This window comes from Phodopus roborovskii, unplaced genomic scaffold, assembly GCF_943737965.1.
Source record: "Phodopus roborovskii unplaced genomic scaffold, PHOROB, whole genome shotgun sequence".
In the NCBI taxonomy this organism is placed as follows: domain Eukaryota; kingdom Metazoa; phylum Chordata; class Mammalia; order Rodentia; family Cricetidae; genus Phodopus; species Phodopus roborovskii.
Genome location: NW_026125295.1, coordinates 7,207,161 through 7,221,479, shown reverse-complemented (window position 1 = coordinate 7,221,479; position 14,319 = coordinate 7,207,161). Strand labels below are relative to the sequence as shown.

Here is a 14,319-nt window from a genome sequence, read left to right as displayed (position 1 = left end):
GAAGGGGGAGTTATTCCAGGAGGGGACTCAGGGCCCCCCCAGCTCAGAAGAGACCCAGTTTCTTTTTTTTTCTTGCTGCTGTTTCCACTTGGCCATGCTGTAGAACTCCTCCTTGGATTTCCCGAAGATGTCTTCAAAGTCAGAGTCTGAGAGATAGAACTGGGGGTGGGGGGTAGGGGAGGGCTGGGGGGTCCCTGGAACCCAGGTTCCCGTGCTACCCAGAGGTGCCATCCATTCTGCTCACTGCCTGTCTTTAGTGGGGGCAGGGTACCCTGGGACCGTCCAGTGTGCAGTTAGGTCGCAGGCCAGTGCCGGGAACAGCAGCATGTGGTACCCACCTCCCTGCGGGCAGGGTCCACGCCCTGTGGCAGGTCCTCCACCGCCTGGTGCAAGAGTCCCGTTGACCACTGAGCTGCTGCAGCTTCTGCTGGGGCTTTTGCCATCAACGCCGAGGCCCAGCTCCAGATCATTCTCTGGGCTGTCCTGGGGACCCTTGAAGGCCAGTAGGGTCGAGGGACCTGCCTTATTATTATCCCTGGGCCATTGAGTTAGCTGGAAGCTGTGTACTTCCTGTCCGGAGAGAAGCCTCATGGTTCGGAAGATGGAGGAGAGGCATCCACGAGAGATCACACTGCACCCGCAGCCTCTTGGCACTATCTGAACCCCCGGCCCCTCTGCCTGTGGCCCATCTGAACTCAGACCACTATCTGCGGGTGCCAGGGAAAGTTCCCTGCACTTAACGGCTGTTATCTCAGAGATGGCAGACGCTGATCCCAGGCATCTCTCCACCGCCTCCTCATAGGACTGGCTGTTCTGGGGGCGGGAGTTGGGGCTACTATCCGGACTGGCAAGGGAAGGAGCTCCCCGAAACCCAGGCAGGCGCCTAAAAGACAAGATCAGGTTTCTCCTGACTGGGGGAGATCCTCGGCCCAGGAGGGCCTCTCCCAGCACCTCCACCCCCTGCAGGCGAAGATGAGGGCGGGTGTTAAGCCTCACCGTCCACTTGTAGGGGTCCCAGGTGACAAACCACCCAGCGAATGTGGAAGGCTCATAGCCCTGCTTGACCAGAATGATGGGCGCCCAGCCTCTCCGCTGGGTGAGTTCTCAGGTATTCATGGCCCCAGGCCACTGCCTCCTTCTTCCATTCACCGGCATCTTCCCCAAGCCACAGGAAGACCTGGGCCACAGAGGAAGCCTGGGCTTGGACAGGCGGAAGGGCCCCCTGCCTCAGCCACCTCCTCCCTACGCAGACAGTCAGAACCCCACATGTACATGCTCAGCCAAGAAAACTCACCCGGCAAGTGGTGATACCCTCACACCCACGAGCACTGGCCGTCACAGGCATACATACATGCATCTAATATAAATAGTTATGAAGCACCAGCATGTGCTAGGAACTAAGAACTCAACTGTGAAAAGAATCCAAGTTAGCACCCTTACACCAGGCAGGCATTGTGCTGGCTGGAGTCTGAGGCTAGCCTGGGCCACACAAGACTCTGCCTCAAACAAAAGGGAGGACCTGGGTGGGGGAGTGGTTACTTTTCAATAAAAGTGCTTGCTTAGCCAAGTCCTGGGTCGACCCCAGTCCCACATGAACAGGAGGGGGTAGGGCAGGCCTGAAATCCCCCACTTGGGAGTTGGGATCCTAGATCCCGGAAGGTTCAGGTTTCATCGTGAGCTCAAAGTCACTCTGGGCTGTATGAGACTGCCTCAAAAGAAACAGAAAGATTTGAGAAAAATCTCCACCCCCACAGAGCCTTCATGGGAAAGCAAGCCACACGTTCGTCTCGAAAGAAAGTGGAGAATCCGTGCCAAGGCCTTACGGTGGGATGTGCCTGGCATGCTCAGGGGACAGCGAGAGGCCACCATGGCTGGGAAAAGGCCAGCAAGGTGGAGTCGGGAGATCTGATTGGAGAGGGGCTGGCTAGGTCATGGGGTGGGTTGTGAAGTGGGGGGAAGCGGGGGATGTAGTCTGGCTTGGGTTTTCTCTGAGTGGAATAAGAGCTCATCTTCCTCAGAACTCAGACAGTACCACAGTCACACACACACACACACACACACACACACACACACACACGGTGACACACAGTCACACACACACACGGTGACACACAGTCACACACACATGCAGGCACAAACATCACAGCTACAGAGACATATGTTGTCTGTTGCCATAAGGCCAGGTAGGCAGTCACAGCCACATAATGCCATCCACCGTCATCACAGTATATTTGCAAAGAGACACGGTCATATTTGGCTACCTGTCATGCATACCTGGCTGGTTAAATATGCCATCTCCTAACCACAGAGAATTTCACAGACTCAAAAATACAATTGCTCAGCCACACCGACAGCCAATCATATGTTCCCTTTTTCCCTTTCACACAGACACATGTGTGCATGCAGTGTCCCAGTTACGATTGGTCCGGCCAGTTCTGTTTAGTACCAGACCACATGGTCCCTGGCATGGCCTGCCTACCACACAGATGTAGCTACCCAGTCAAACATTCAGGTTCATAGCATTACACTGTACTATCATCCAGTCAGTCTTTTTACTCGCTGCTGTTGCTGTTCGGTCAGCCACAGGCCCTCGTACAATAGCATCATAGGACACAGGGCATTACGTACGACATGCAAAGTCATAATCACACACAACCCAACTGTCACACCCAGACTCTCAATCCATGGCAACAATCAGTCACAGGCTAAACTCACCTTCACACCCAGCTACACCAGTGCAGACACACCCTGCATTCCCAGTCCAGCCGAGCGAGCGGGCGTGGCTGCCTCACCTCCTGACAGGCGTCTAGTAGCATGATGTCCTACTTGTCCAAGTCCTCTTGGCTGAAGAACACCACTTCCGTGAGGACCAGGCAGCCTGAGGGGCTGGAGCACTCAAACAGTCGGGGCTGGATGCTGGAGGCCTCTTCGGGAAGCCTGGGCAGAGGAAGGGCTGTCGGAGGGTGCCCTTGGCATGGTGCCCCCACCCCTCAGGGAAAGCGGCTTCTGTGGGGCAGCTGCCCCGGACCTTCCTCTGGACGGCATCCACCCGTTGACTTTCTCTAGGACGGCCTGCTCTGGGCCCTTTCTTTCAAGCTGCTCCACGGATTTGTCTGGGTGTGCACCCGGAAAGGGAATCCCAGACCTACTGGGCCTGCTGAGCTGAGGCCCTGTCCTCCCCGGAATGGGAGTCACCTGCACTCAGGAGCCAGCCTCAGGCCCAGGGTGGAAGGAGGGAGCAAGTCTGGGAGTGTTGTGGTCTTTAACTGTGTGAGGATGTGTCAAGCTTGCTCTGCTGCCTTTGTTAACGATGTAAGGATGTGTTACGTTTGTTTAATTATGCAAATACGGGCTGCTTTTGTTTCACCTGCATAAAGCACCCGATTGGCTAGTGAAACACTGACCGGCAGGCAGGAGAGGGATGGCGAGGTTGATGGGCTGAGAGAATGTGTAGGAGGAGAAACCTAAGCTCAGGAGAGAAAAGAGAGGAGAGAGAGACCAGAAGCCAGGCAGCAGACAGACAGACGGACAGACAGACGCAGGAAGTATGACAGAATGAGAGAGGGAAGAAGGAAGGAAGGAGAGAAAGCCCAGAGGTAAAAATGTAGATAAATAGATTAAAATAAGAGCTAAGATAAGGCCGAGCGTTTCTAACAAATACTAAGTTCCTGTGTCGTGACTTGGGAGCTGGTCGATTGCCCCAAAGACAGCCTGCTACGTGGGAGCCCAGGAGACTTGGGTGGATGGCAGGGCCAAGGGATGCAGCTCCTTCTGCCCTGGAGTTCTTACTCTGCTCTCAACTCCTATTCACCCCGTGGTTTGGGGACTGTCCTTAGAGGCAATGCAGGAAGTGGAGTCTGCCAGCAGAGGGCGCCGTTTCTCCACGGTTGCCCTGGCATTGTCCCCATTGTCCTTTAAGTTACCAAGACTTAAAGGTGCACTCTGCTCCGTGATCCTGCAGATAGGGGACTGAGAGTCCCTCACTTCTAGACTTATCTTTCCAACTTTCTGTGTGGCCCTTCACTAGTCACCCACCCGCTGGCCTCTGTTCCTCCTCAAGATAAACATTTCCTCCGGTAATCCTGTTACCTCCTGTTGCTGGGATAGGGGGCCCAGCCTCCCAGGGCTTCCCAGAAGTGGGGAGGCTCCTGACCCTCCAGCACCGTTTCCATGTTGTGTCCTGCGAAGACAGTGGCCACCATCCGGGCCATCTCACGCTGGTCCCCATCGCAGCCCTGGCAAGCAGAGGCTGGGTCAAACCCTGCAGTAGGCAAACCTTCGCCTCCAGTCCCATGTCCATCCACTGGGCCTGAGCCTAGGGAGGCCTAAGCTGTGGATGAGGAGGCCACAGGGGTGGCCCCATGACTCTCTCTGGGTCCAGAGTGTGAATGAGGGACACCCAGGCTTGGGGGGGGGGGTCAGTTGTGGTTTATGCTAACGATGAGAAAACAACAAAACCCAGAGGCAAATGAGAGTAGACCTCCTCCCCCTTTCCCAGAGAGACTTGGGAAAAGTCCCCAAGCAGGAGGGGAGGCAGCCAGAGCCAGGCTTGCCCGGGACCTGAGGAACCCCAGTCCGCTGGCTCGTGACTTTGTAAGTTCCCTGGGTTACTCCACAGCACCCACAGAACCACCCCACTGGGTTTCAAGGCCGCATTCGGGTGGAGGGGACCAATCTCTGACCCAGAGCCACCACCTTCCCAAGTGGTGACCCGCGGGTACCTTCCCAAACCAGAGGTAGCCCACATCCGTTGTGACCAGAAAGAAGATGTCACCGGAAGTGAGGGAGGAAGCGCGGGCTGGCACCTCCGTTGCCCGGGTGCTGTGGCTGTCAGACCCTTGCGTGTGGAACAGCCTTGTGCTGGAGATCACTGGCCTTCCCCCCCCCCCCCCCCCCCCCGTGGCCTGCACTCCCCTGGAAGGAGGCGGGGCCTCAGGCTAACACTAGGGCCCCCTCCCTGTCCTAGTGGTGAACAAACTGCTTCAGAGCTAAGGCTACCACTGTCCTCTGGCCCTTTGAGTGTGGACTGTGCCAGCCCTGTCCGCGTGGGACAATAAAACAGGCCCTTTCAAATTAGACTTGTCGCACATCTCAGAGGGCCCAGAGCACCTGCCTGCCACCATGGTGCGACATCTCACCTAAGGCACAGAGTCACAAAGAGCCAGGGAAATGGGACCTCTGGAACGCACCCAGAATGAATCCTTCCTTCCCGGAGTGGCTTATGTTAGATTATTACTATTACTGGTATGTGTGTGTACATATGCATGCGTGCTCCTGAAGGCCCCTCCTCTGAGATAAGGCCGTTCATTGGCCTGGAGCTCGCCAATCAGGTTAGCCATTGAGCCCCAGGCATCCTCCTGTCTTGACTTCCCCAGGTCCAGGGTGACAAGCGTGTAGTGTCACACCCAGAGTCTTCATGTAGGCCTGGGAGTCACGGGCATGCAAGACAAGCATCTTAGCAACGGGGCCATCTCTCCAGCCCGTGTCAAAGGGATGAAAGGTGGACCCTACCTGGAAGACCAGCAGCCGGCCCTGGAAGATGGCTAGGAAGTGGAGGGCTCTCTGCCCATGGTCACATGAGCCTGTACCAGTGTTCCCTTTCCCTGGTATGCAAGGTCCAACTCCTCAGCATTGCCGTTCAGGGCCTTGGTGTCTTCTGTGGCGGTCTGGTGGCCCTGCAGCAGGGCCTGGGGTTTCCTCTCCCATTCTCAGAGTCTAGGTCTTGAGCTGGAAGGCATCTGACACCCCACAGGTGGACATACCCGCCATAGGTACAGGAGGCACTGGACACCGCCCAGCGTCTGGTATGTGTAGAGGACAAGGTAGCAGTTTCCCGAGCACAACTGACTGTGGTGCTTGGGGTCCACAGGCTGCCTTTGGAAGTCCTGGATCACCAAACCTGAGGGACGAGGAGCCTGTGGGCACAGACGAACCTTACCTGCAGCGGCCTGCCCACCTGCATCCAGCCGGAAAGCTCTCATTGGCTCGTCTGGGCAAGCAAGAAGCTTGCCCAGCTCTGTGCCTTCCATGCTCCAAGCTGGACTGTGAGTGGCCCTTCCCCCACGGACCTCGGGACCCCCAAGCCTTTGCTGGCCTGCTCTCAGCCCAGATTTAGTCTGCATCCTGCACCTGGGGAAAATAAGTGGAAGACTAAAAGGCTGTAGGGTGGGTCCAGCTCCTGGCCCGTGGACACCGCGGTCTAGACCCCACCAGTTACAGCTCTGGTCAGGGGCAGACAGCAACCCTCCTGCTGTCACAGAGATGCTCTGCTCAGTGCAGGAGCATGGAAGCCAGGCTGGAGGAGAGACATTTTCTTTCTCCTTTAAAGTGTCATTAACAACAACAAAACCCACAAACAAACCCCTAAATGAACCAAAAAAAACGCCCTGATGCGTTTCAGTGGGCTGAGTGCTTGTCTATCGTGCAGTAAGTCCTGGAGCCCCTCAAACCAGATTCCACCTGTAATCCTGGCAGTGGGGCCGTGAGGCGGGAGAGTGAGAAGTTCAAGGTCAGCCTTGACCAGATAGTGAGTTCAAGGCCAGCTTGGGACATGTGAGACCCCGTCTAATAAAACAAAACAAAACCAGGAAACCAATGCCCAGTCAAAGGCTGAAGTGGCAGCCCTTGCTCACTTTTGTCTGAGCGATGGCTTGTTGCTATGGGAGCCACACCTCAGCTTTAGAACCTGACAGAACTGGCGGAAGGGAGTCCAGGTGTGGGCAGGTGGGCACGTGACTATCCTAAGCCCCAGCCCTTCCCACCAGGGGTCCGGCCCTCTAGACCAGGACATCAGAAACCCGGGCTTTTCTGAAAGGCTGCCAGGAACCAAACCTCCCCAAGGGTACACCACCTGGGAGGCAGCCCCCTCCTCCCCTGGGAGGCAGCCCCCTCCTCCCCTGGGAGCCAGCCCCCTCCTCCCCAGCCCCCTCCTCCCCTGGGAGCCAGCCCCCTCCTCCCCAGGCCCCTCCTCCCCTGGGAGCCAGCCCCCTCCTCCCCAGGCCCCTCCTCCCCTGGGAGCCAGCCCCCTCCTCCCCAGCCCCCTCCTCCCCTGGGAGCCAGCCCCCTCCTCCCCAGCCCCCTCCTCCCCTGGGAGCCAGCCCCCTCCTCCCCTGGGAGCCAGCCCCCTCCTCCCCTGGGAGCCAGCCCCCTCCTCCCCAGGCCCCTGGCCTTCGTGCTGGAGCTGACCAGACACCCTTTCTTGGCTTGCTCGCCATCCTCCTCACCTTCTTGCTCTCTTCACCCAGTCCGCCTCCCTTGGGTTCCCTCCATTTCCCTGTCTCTTCTGTCTCCCCTCACTCCCTGCTTCTCCAGGGTTCCCGTCTCTTCTCAGCCCTCACTTCTGGCTACACACACAAGGGCAAATGTAGGCAGAGCATCTGCTTTCTCTGACCTCGGCTTACCTACCGAATTTAGGCTCTCGCCCCCACTCACCCACGCACACAGGCTTGTTCCGTTAGGCTCACAGCACCCCACATTAGCTTGGGGGACCAGACTGGATCATGTCTCCTACCTCCATCTTACGGACTTGAGGGAACTAAGGGCTCTGCCTTAATGGCCCAATAGGTTAGTCAGAATGAGAAGGCTGGTCTGAGGCCAGATGAGGGGTCCATGACAGTGTGTTAGGGGCTGCGTGTGTTCGGGGCGGGGATTTGGTGCTCCTGTGCTGGTCATTGTCCAGGTGTTGTCAGGTTGTGTGTCTGTACTGTGTGAGCCAGCCAGCTGTTGGAGGGTGGGCGTGCGGCTGCACATGGGTGGGGCGCCCACCTGTCCCTGGCTCGGTTCAGTTGTTGAGACAGCGTCTCACGCAGCTCACCGTGGCCTTGAGCTCCTGGTAAGCATGCGGAGTGCTGGGTTTACAGGCATGACCCATCACCTTCACCCCAGTCAGCGTTCCCACTACCCCCTCCACGCCCTCACCTCCACCTTCCCAGAGCCGTCATCCACCATCTCAGGCTGGGTGTGCAGCTTCCTCCGTCCAGCTTTGCCTGCGTCAGTTTACCTGCATGTGTGTCAGGGACCCGGTGGGCCCACTCACGCCTGCCCATCTCGTAGGCTCTGGGCACGCCCTCTTCCTTCTGGTCCTCACCCCTGCAGCTGCGGTCCTGACCTGCGGTTCCACCCTCTCCTGGCTTAAGCACCCCGAGCAGCCTCTGTCCCTTGCAGGTACCCCACCCCCAGGCTACACCCCTGCACCGCTCCCTTACGTCCCCTGCCCCCCCAGGCTACACCCCTGCACCGCTCCCTTACATCCCCCGCCCCCCAGGCTACACCCCTGCACCGCTCCCTTACGTCCCCCGCCCCCCAGGCTACACCCCTGCACCGCTCCCTTACATCCCCCGCCCCCCAGGCTACACCCCTGCACCCCTGCCCTTACGTCCCCCGCCCCTCAGGCTACACCCCTGCACCGCTCCCTTACATCCCCCGCCCCCCAGGCTACACCCCTGCACCGCTCCCTTACGTCCCCCGCCCCTCAGGCTACACCCCTGCACCGCTCCCCTTACGTCCCCCGCCCCTCAGGCTACACCCCTGCACCGCTCCCCTTACGTCCCCCGCCCCCAGGCTACACCCCTGCACCGCTCCCCTTACGTCCCCCGCCCCCAGGCTACACCCCTGCACTGCTCCCTTACGTCCCCCCGCCCCCCAGGCTACACCCCTGCACTGCTCCCTTACGTCCCCCGCCCCTCAGGCTACACCCCTGCACCCCTACCTTACTCATTTTTCCCTCTGTGTTTTTTCCCATCTAGCTCCTTCGACCACGTCTGGAACAGCTGCCGGAAGGCGGTGGGCATTGACCACCTCCACGTTGGTGTAGTTTGGGTAGCCCTTGGCCCGGATGAAGCCCTGGGACACGGCTCTGTCAGGCAGGCCTGCCTGTGGATCAAGGGCTCTAGGCTGTATTCTAGCCCCCAGATCGCCGCCCCCTCCCCGCCCCCCCCCAGCTGTGGCTACCAGGACAGCCAAGCTCTGAGCTGCATTAGTGAACTAAACTGGAACCCATTTAACAAGCTGCCTCCCTCACTACTGATTCTCTGAGGGTAGGCAGGGTCCCCTTAATCCAAGCCTGGTGAAGAGCTGGCCACCCTGAAGTCCCACAAACCTCCTCTGCTTCCCCTTCCCCGCGCTGAAGGCTCTCAGGCCTCAAGGCCAGGCCAAGTCCTGCACGCCTGATGTCTTGGGTGTTAGGAATGTGCCCTCCCATGCAAGGTTCCCAGGGCAGACACACTCACTTCCCGACCCCAGGATAACAGACATTGCTCTCCTTAGACCCCAGGCAGGACGTCCTGTACCAGATCTGTCTTGCCTCCCTGCAGGGGCCCAGGACCTCAGCACAGCCCTGCTGAACTCAGCCTTCTTGTCCTGGGGGCTGCGCTTTCGTCCACATGTAGACCTCGAAGCCACCCTGGTCCAGGAGATAACAGCCCTAGGAAGAAGTGTGAGTCTGGTCAGCAGGGACTGTGGTTGTGAGGAGGGGGGAGGGGCACTAGGTACAGGCTTTCCTTACTTCATCTTGCAGGAGGTCCTGAGGGGTCAGTGGGCCGGTCGGTCGACAGTTCTTGGACTACCAGGTCGGGTCCCTTCTCGCTGACACTGGGGGACAGGCATCCAGATGTGGACTGCCAGCCTTTTCCTGGCCTGATGCCATCCCAGAGCCCTTGAACTCCTCTGGGTGAACTCAATTATTGTGCCCCTGCTTGGGGCTTAGGTGGCTCCTTGACCCTCACAGCCCCTCCCCCCCTGTCTCCCCATCTGTATGTACTATGGGCCTCTCGCTGACATTACCACACACCATACAGGACTGCCTATCATGCAGGCCCAACACCCCACACAGCCTACCCAGAGACCTCCGTGCTTTTACTAGAGGTTTGTTTGCAGAGATGCTGTGTTGTTTCAGTAACAGGCACACAGTTGCGGCCCCTCGCTCTCCCCATGCCCTCCCCAGTCCTGCTCACAGGTAAAGACGGACATTGGCCTTCTGCTGCTGGCTAACACCGTTGCTGGGCACAGAAGCACTCAGGCTGCCTGCTCTGCAGCCAAGCACGGCCTCCATGATGTACATGAGGTCGGTGGCTTCATGCTCGTCATCCACCACACCAATATGGGCACGGCCGCCACGTTCTCTGTCCCTGAGGTTGCAAGTCAGGGCTAGCGCCTGCAGGAGAGGACCCAGGGCTCAGGGCTTCCACGCACAGCCCAGCCCAGGTCTTTCTTATCCCTGCGTGGTGCCCATAGGCATGGGGATAGGAGCAGGAAAGCTGGTATCCCGCCATTCCAAGGGTCCCAGGTCTACCGCCAGTGGCACGTTCGAACTTAGCCTGTGCCCAATGGATGCCTGTTGGATTGAGACAGAGGGCCCAGCTACCTCCTGGGGTGGCCAGATGCTGGACACTTGGAGGGCTACCTCCCCTCAAGCCCCATCCTCCCAGCTCTTAGGGCAGGCACTGACCTGCGATTTCTCAGAAATGCTGGTTTGGGGTCCATTCCACTGAATCATCACCTTGCCCAGGTCCAACAGGAAGATGCCCCTCTATTGAAGCTGTTCCAGGACAGGGCCACCTTCCAGAGCCAGGAGAGAGGTGTGGAAGGAAAAGGCACCAGCACCACAGGCAGGGGAGAGGGCAGGAGGAGAGGGTGTCCCTTGTATGCATGAGGCTGGGTGCCGTTGTGTGTGCGTGAGCGAGAGACAGCATCCGTCACAGCATTCACGCTTGCATTTCGTAGCCACACGTGACCCTCCATGTGGTTATCCAGAAGTGGGGCAAATAGTTGCTTATCTCTGTATGAACATATACATGTACATATATGGGACACATCACATCTGAACAAAAGTGTGTGCTCGTGGTGACAGTATGTATGTGTCTGTGTAGTGACGGTATGCAACGGAGCATAAGGATAGTTACCGAAACACATTTTGAGGACACTAAATGATCACAAGGGCATAATGGGAAAAAGCGAGGGCCACATAATGTCCATCCCCACATAACCAGATTCTGCTGGCTGAAGGTGCAAACTGTGGGAAGGACCGTGTGCGTCACGGGGCTGCCACGAGCTTTGGTTGACTGTGGATGTATAAATGGAGGGCCGCCATCCTCGCTGTAGATGGATGCCCATTGCATCAAACCCTCCCACAGGCAGAGCGTGTTGCTCCTCTATCAACTCCCTGGCGTGTAAAAGGGCGCTTTGTGTTAATTTATGAAGGGGCATTGCCTGGGCTGGAGAAAGGGGCGTCATCCAAGGATGACCGGTAGACAGTGTGGGTGCCTGTCTGGGTGTGACGACGATGGCGTGAGGGAAAGTGTGAGGCTATGCACACCCCCAACAGGGCCCAGTGCACCGCTGTTTCTGCCTCCTCTTGAAGCGGCCACGAGACAGGAGCCGTGGGGAAAGACTGGGGCCAGCAGCGGCGTAGAGGTGGGGCCAGGAAGCCCAGGCTGCCTCGTGTGTCTTCACTTAGTGAGGCGGCCATCCCGGGAGGTGTAGCTCATTGTTCGGCGCCCTCCCCTCCTTCGCCACCAACCCCTGCTCTTTCTCAGCCTGCGTGAGTCTGGAGGCCAGACCGTGCCCCGTGGCCTCACCTCAGTGGCCGACACATGCTTCCTTCCTCTGATGTGGAGCAGCTGCTGGACATTGAACATGCTGGTCTCCAGGCGCTTGAGAGCAGGGGCCCGGCCTCCCTTCCTGCAGCTGAGGAAGGGTTAGGGACCCGTGAGTGATAACACACCTCATGAAGGAATGGGTGTGGGAGTGAGCAAATGCGTGTGTGTGTGTGTGTGTGTGTGTGAGTATGCGTGGGGATGAAATGTGTCTGTGTAACACGTGTTTGAAGACATGTGAGCATGTGTATGTGTGAGTACATGAGGCACAAGAGTGCATTGCTTGTTAGCATGTACAACTGTGTAGCCTGGGGTTATTGAGGATTTCATACATACATCTTATCCAGGAGAGACTAGATGTGAGTACATGGAAGGGCATATCTGTGTGGTGGATATAGATATTCAGGTATGCATGCCCATCTATGGGACATGCATGGGGTGGCATGTATTTTTTCATATACACACAGACTTATCTGCACTGTATACAAATATTCAACCCAGTGATATGAAGCAAAAATGATTTAATATTAGCAATTAGGTCAACCATTTCATTCTAAAAAATATGACAATTTAAAAAAAATACTTGAGCCCGGCGGTGGTGGCACACGCTTTAAATCCTAGCATATAGGAGGCAGAGGCAGGAGGGTCTTTGTGACTTCAAGGCCAGGCTGGTCTTCAAAGAGAGTTCCAGCACAGGCTACAAACCTACAGAGAAACCCTGTCTCCAAAAAAAAAAAAAAAAAAAAAAAAAAGCAAAACCAAAAAAAACCCTTGAATGCTGGGTGGTGATGGCACACGCCTTTAATCCCAGCTTTTGGGAAGCAGACGCAGGCAGATCTCTGTGAATTTGAGGCCATCCTGGTCTACAGAGAGAGTTGCAGGACAGCCAGGGCTACATAGAGAAACCCTGTCTTGAAAAACCACAACAAAAAGTAAACAAAACAGCAAACCCTGAAGCAAAAGTAAAAGAGACACTTGTACCAGCACGGAGAACAAACTGGATAGCGCAGGTTCCCACTCCCAGGGACAGACCGAGATCAATGACAACAGCCGCCCCAGAAACATTCACAGTGGTACTATTGGTGACACCCCAACGCAGCAACAGTACACATGTCCCTGTGCCCCCAGTTTTGAACTGATACCATATGGTAGAGCCATTCAATGGCCAATATCTCACAGCAGAGTAAAGTCAAGTAGTAATACACGTCACAGTGTGGGTGGATCTTTCTTCCTCCCTCCCTGCCTCCCTCCCTCCCTCCCTCCCCCCTCCCTGCCTCCCTCCCTGCCTTTCTTTCTTTCTTCTTTCCTTCCTTCCTCTATTTCTTTTTCTTTTATTTTTTTGGAGACAGGGTCTCCTGTCTCCTTCTGTGTGGTTTTGGAGCCTGTCCTGGAACTAACTCTGTAGACCAGGCTGGCCTCGAACTCACAGAGATCTGTCTGCCTCTGCCTCCTGAGTGCTGGGATCAACCACTACTGCATGGTGCTTGCATATCTTAAACCACTGAATTGTGTGCTTGAGATGGGTGCAATGTATGTGAGCTTACATATCTTAACAAAGTACACACACATATGTGTACACACACACACACACACACACACACGCGCGCGCGCGCGCGCGCACGCTATTCAGTCAAGGAAAGCCATTATCTCAGGGTGGCTGTGTTACCCTCCCCGCACTGCGTCCCCTCTCCCTGTCCCCAGCTCTCTCAGCATTCACATGACTCCAGGGTGGGAATAACTGTGGAAGCAGTCAGACTCATGGCCCTGTACCTCTTGGTGCAGCACCGTCCGGTCTCCTAGATCCTCCTGCAGGCTCTGCACAAAGGTGGCTGCGGCCACCTGGGTCTCTGTGCTGGCCTCCTTTCCGATCCAGTAGTGCAGGTCGCTGGACCCTCCCCGGGCAGGCTTTGGGCTCTGAGGGACCTAGGGTCCAGGCGTTTGTGTGCATGGAAGGGGAAGGGGCCCTGCTTCAGCTGGAGGATGAGGTGGGGCCAGTGCACAGGAGCTCGGACAGAGGCTATGAGGGGAAATGTGGACTAGAAGGCCTCAAAAGGCAGCAGCCCCTTGTGGGTGGAATGTGGTGGGGGCTTTTGATCTGAAGACAGAGTTCATTTCCAGGCCTGAGTTTCTTCAGCTCTGGGCTACCTCCCCACCCCCAGAAAGACCCCCAAGAGACTCACATGGAGGATGACATAGCAGCATTCCTCAGAGAAATTCCCATGAACCCTTTCAGGCAGTGGTAGCATCATTAGGTTCTGAGAGAAGAGGTTGCCAAGTAACAAATTAGGGGGCTCTGCCTATGACTCCCAGAGACAGGGTGGAGGAAGGAGCTCTAGATGGGGGATGGGAGACATGGTGACATTGTTCCATGTCCCAGGCTGTGCTATCTGGCCTTGCCCCTCACCTCAGTAACCCAGATTTGGAGGGCTCTTCGGCAGTCGATGGCTGGGAGGTCCTGGTTGGTGTCCATCCTAGGCTAGGCGAGAGTGACCGAGATGTAAACATGGGAAGCCAACCTCTGGCCACCGCGTTACAGGCTCCAAGCAAGAGTTCTCGAACCACCTAAAACTCTCCAAAGTGTCTTCATGATAGAATGTAACCTTCGTTAAATATGCAAACTCAGGGAACCAGGACAGGCGCAGTGACGGCTTACAGGGACCCCGTTTGTCTGTGGGAATACTGCACCCTGGGCAGAGCTCTCTGGACAGGAGTGCCATCTGTACACAGA

The 14,319-nt window shown here is 56.8% G+C and overlaps 1 protein-coding gene across 1 annotated transcript; it reads right to left on the bottom strand.

Moving 5' to 3' along the window:
- Nucleotides 1-27: 27 nt before the first annotated feature.
- Nucleotides 28-14,061, bottom strand: Vill (villin like). The gene is given in 27 exon segments (XM_051173286.1): nucleotides 28-159; nucleotides 339-396; nucleotides 398-570; nucleotides 742-813; nucleotides 997-1,081; nucleotides 1,083-1,177; nucleotides 2,793-2,937; nucleotides 4,090-4,235; nucleotides 4,722-4,904; nucleotides 5,512-5,555; nucleotides 5,558-5,675; nucleotides 5,763-5,899; nucleotides 6,846-6,850; nucleotides 7,910-7,985; nucleotides 8,702-8,787; nucleotides 8,789-8,841; nucleotides 9,331-9,376; nucleotides 9,378-9,421; nucleotides 9,503-9,544; nucleotides 9,546-9,588; nucleotides 9,951-10,150; nucleotides 10,445-10,521; nucleotides 10,524-10,554; nucleotides 11,574-11,682; nucleotides 13,309-13,514; nucleotides 13,772-13,846; nucleotides 13,996-14,061. Coding segments are annotated over 27 exon segments (2,547 nt in total).
- Nucleotides 14,062-14,319: the final 258 nt, after the last annotated feature.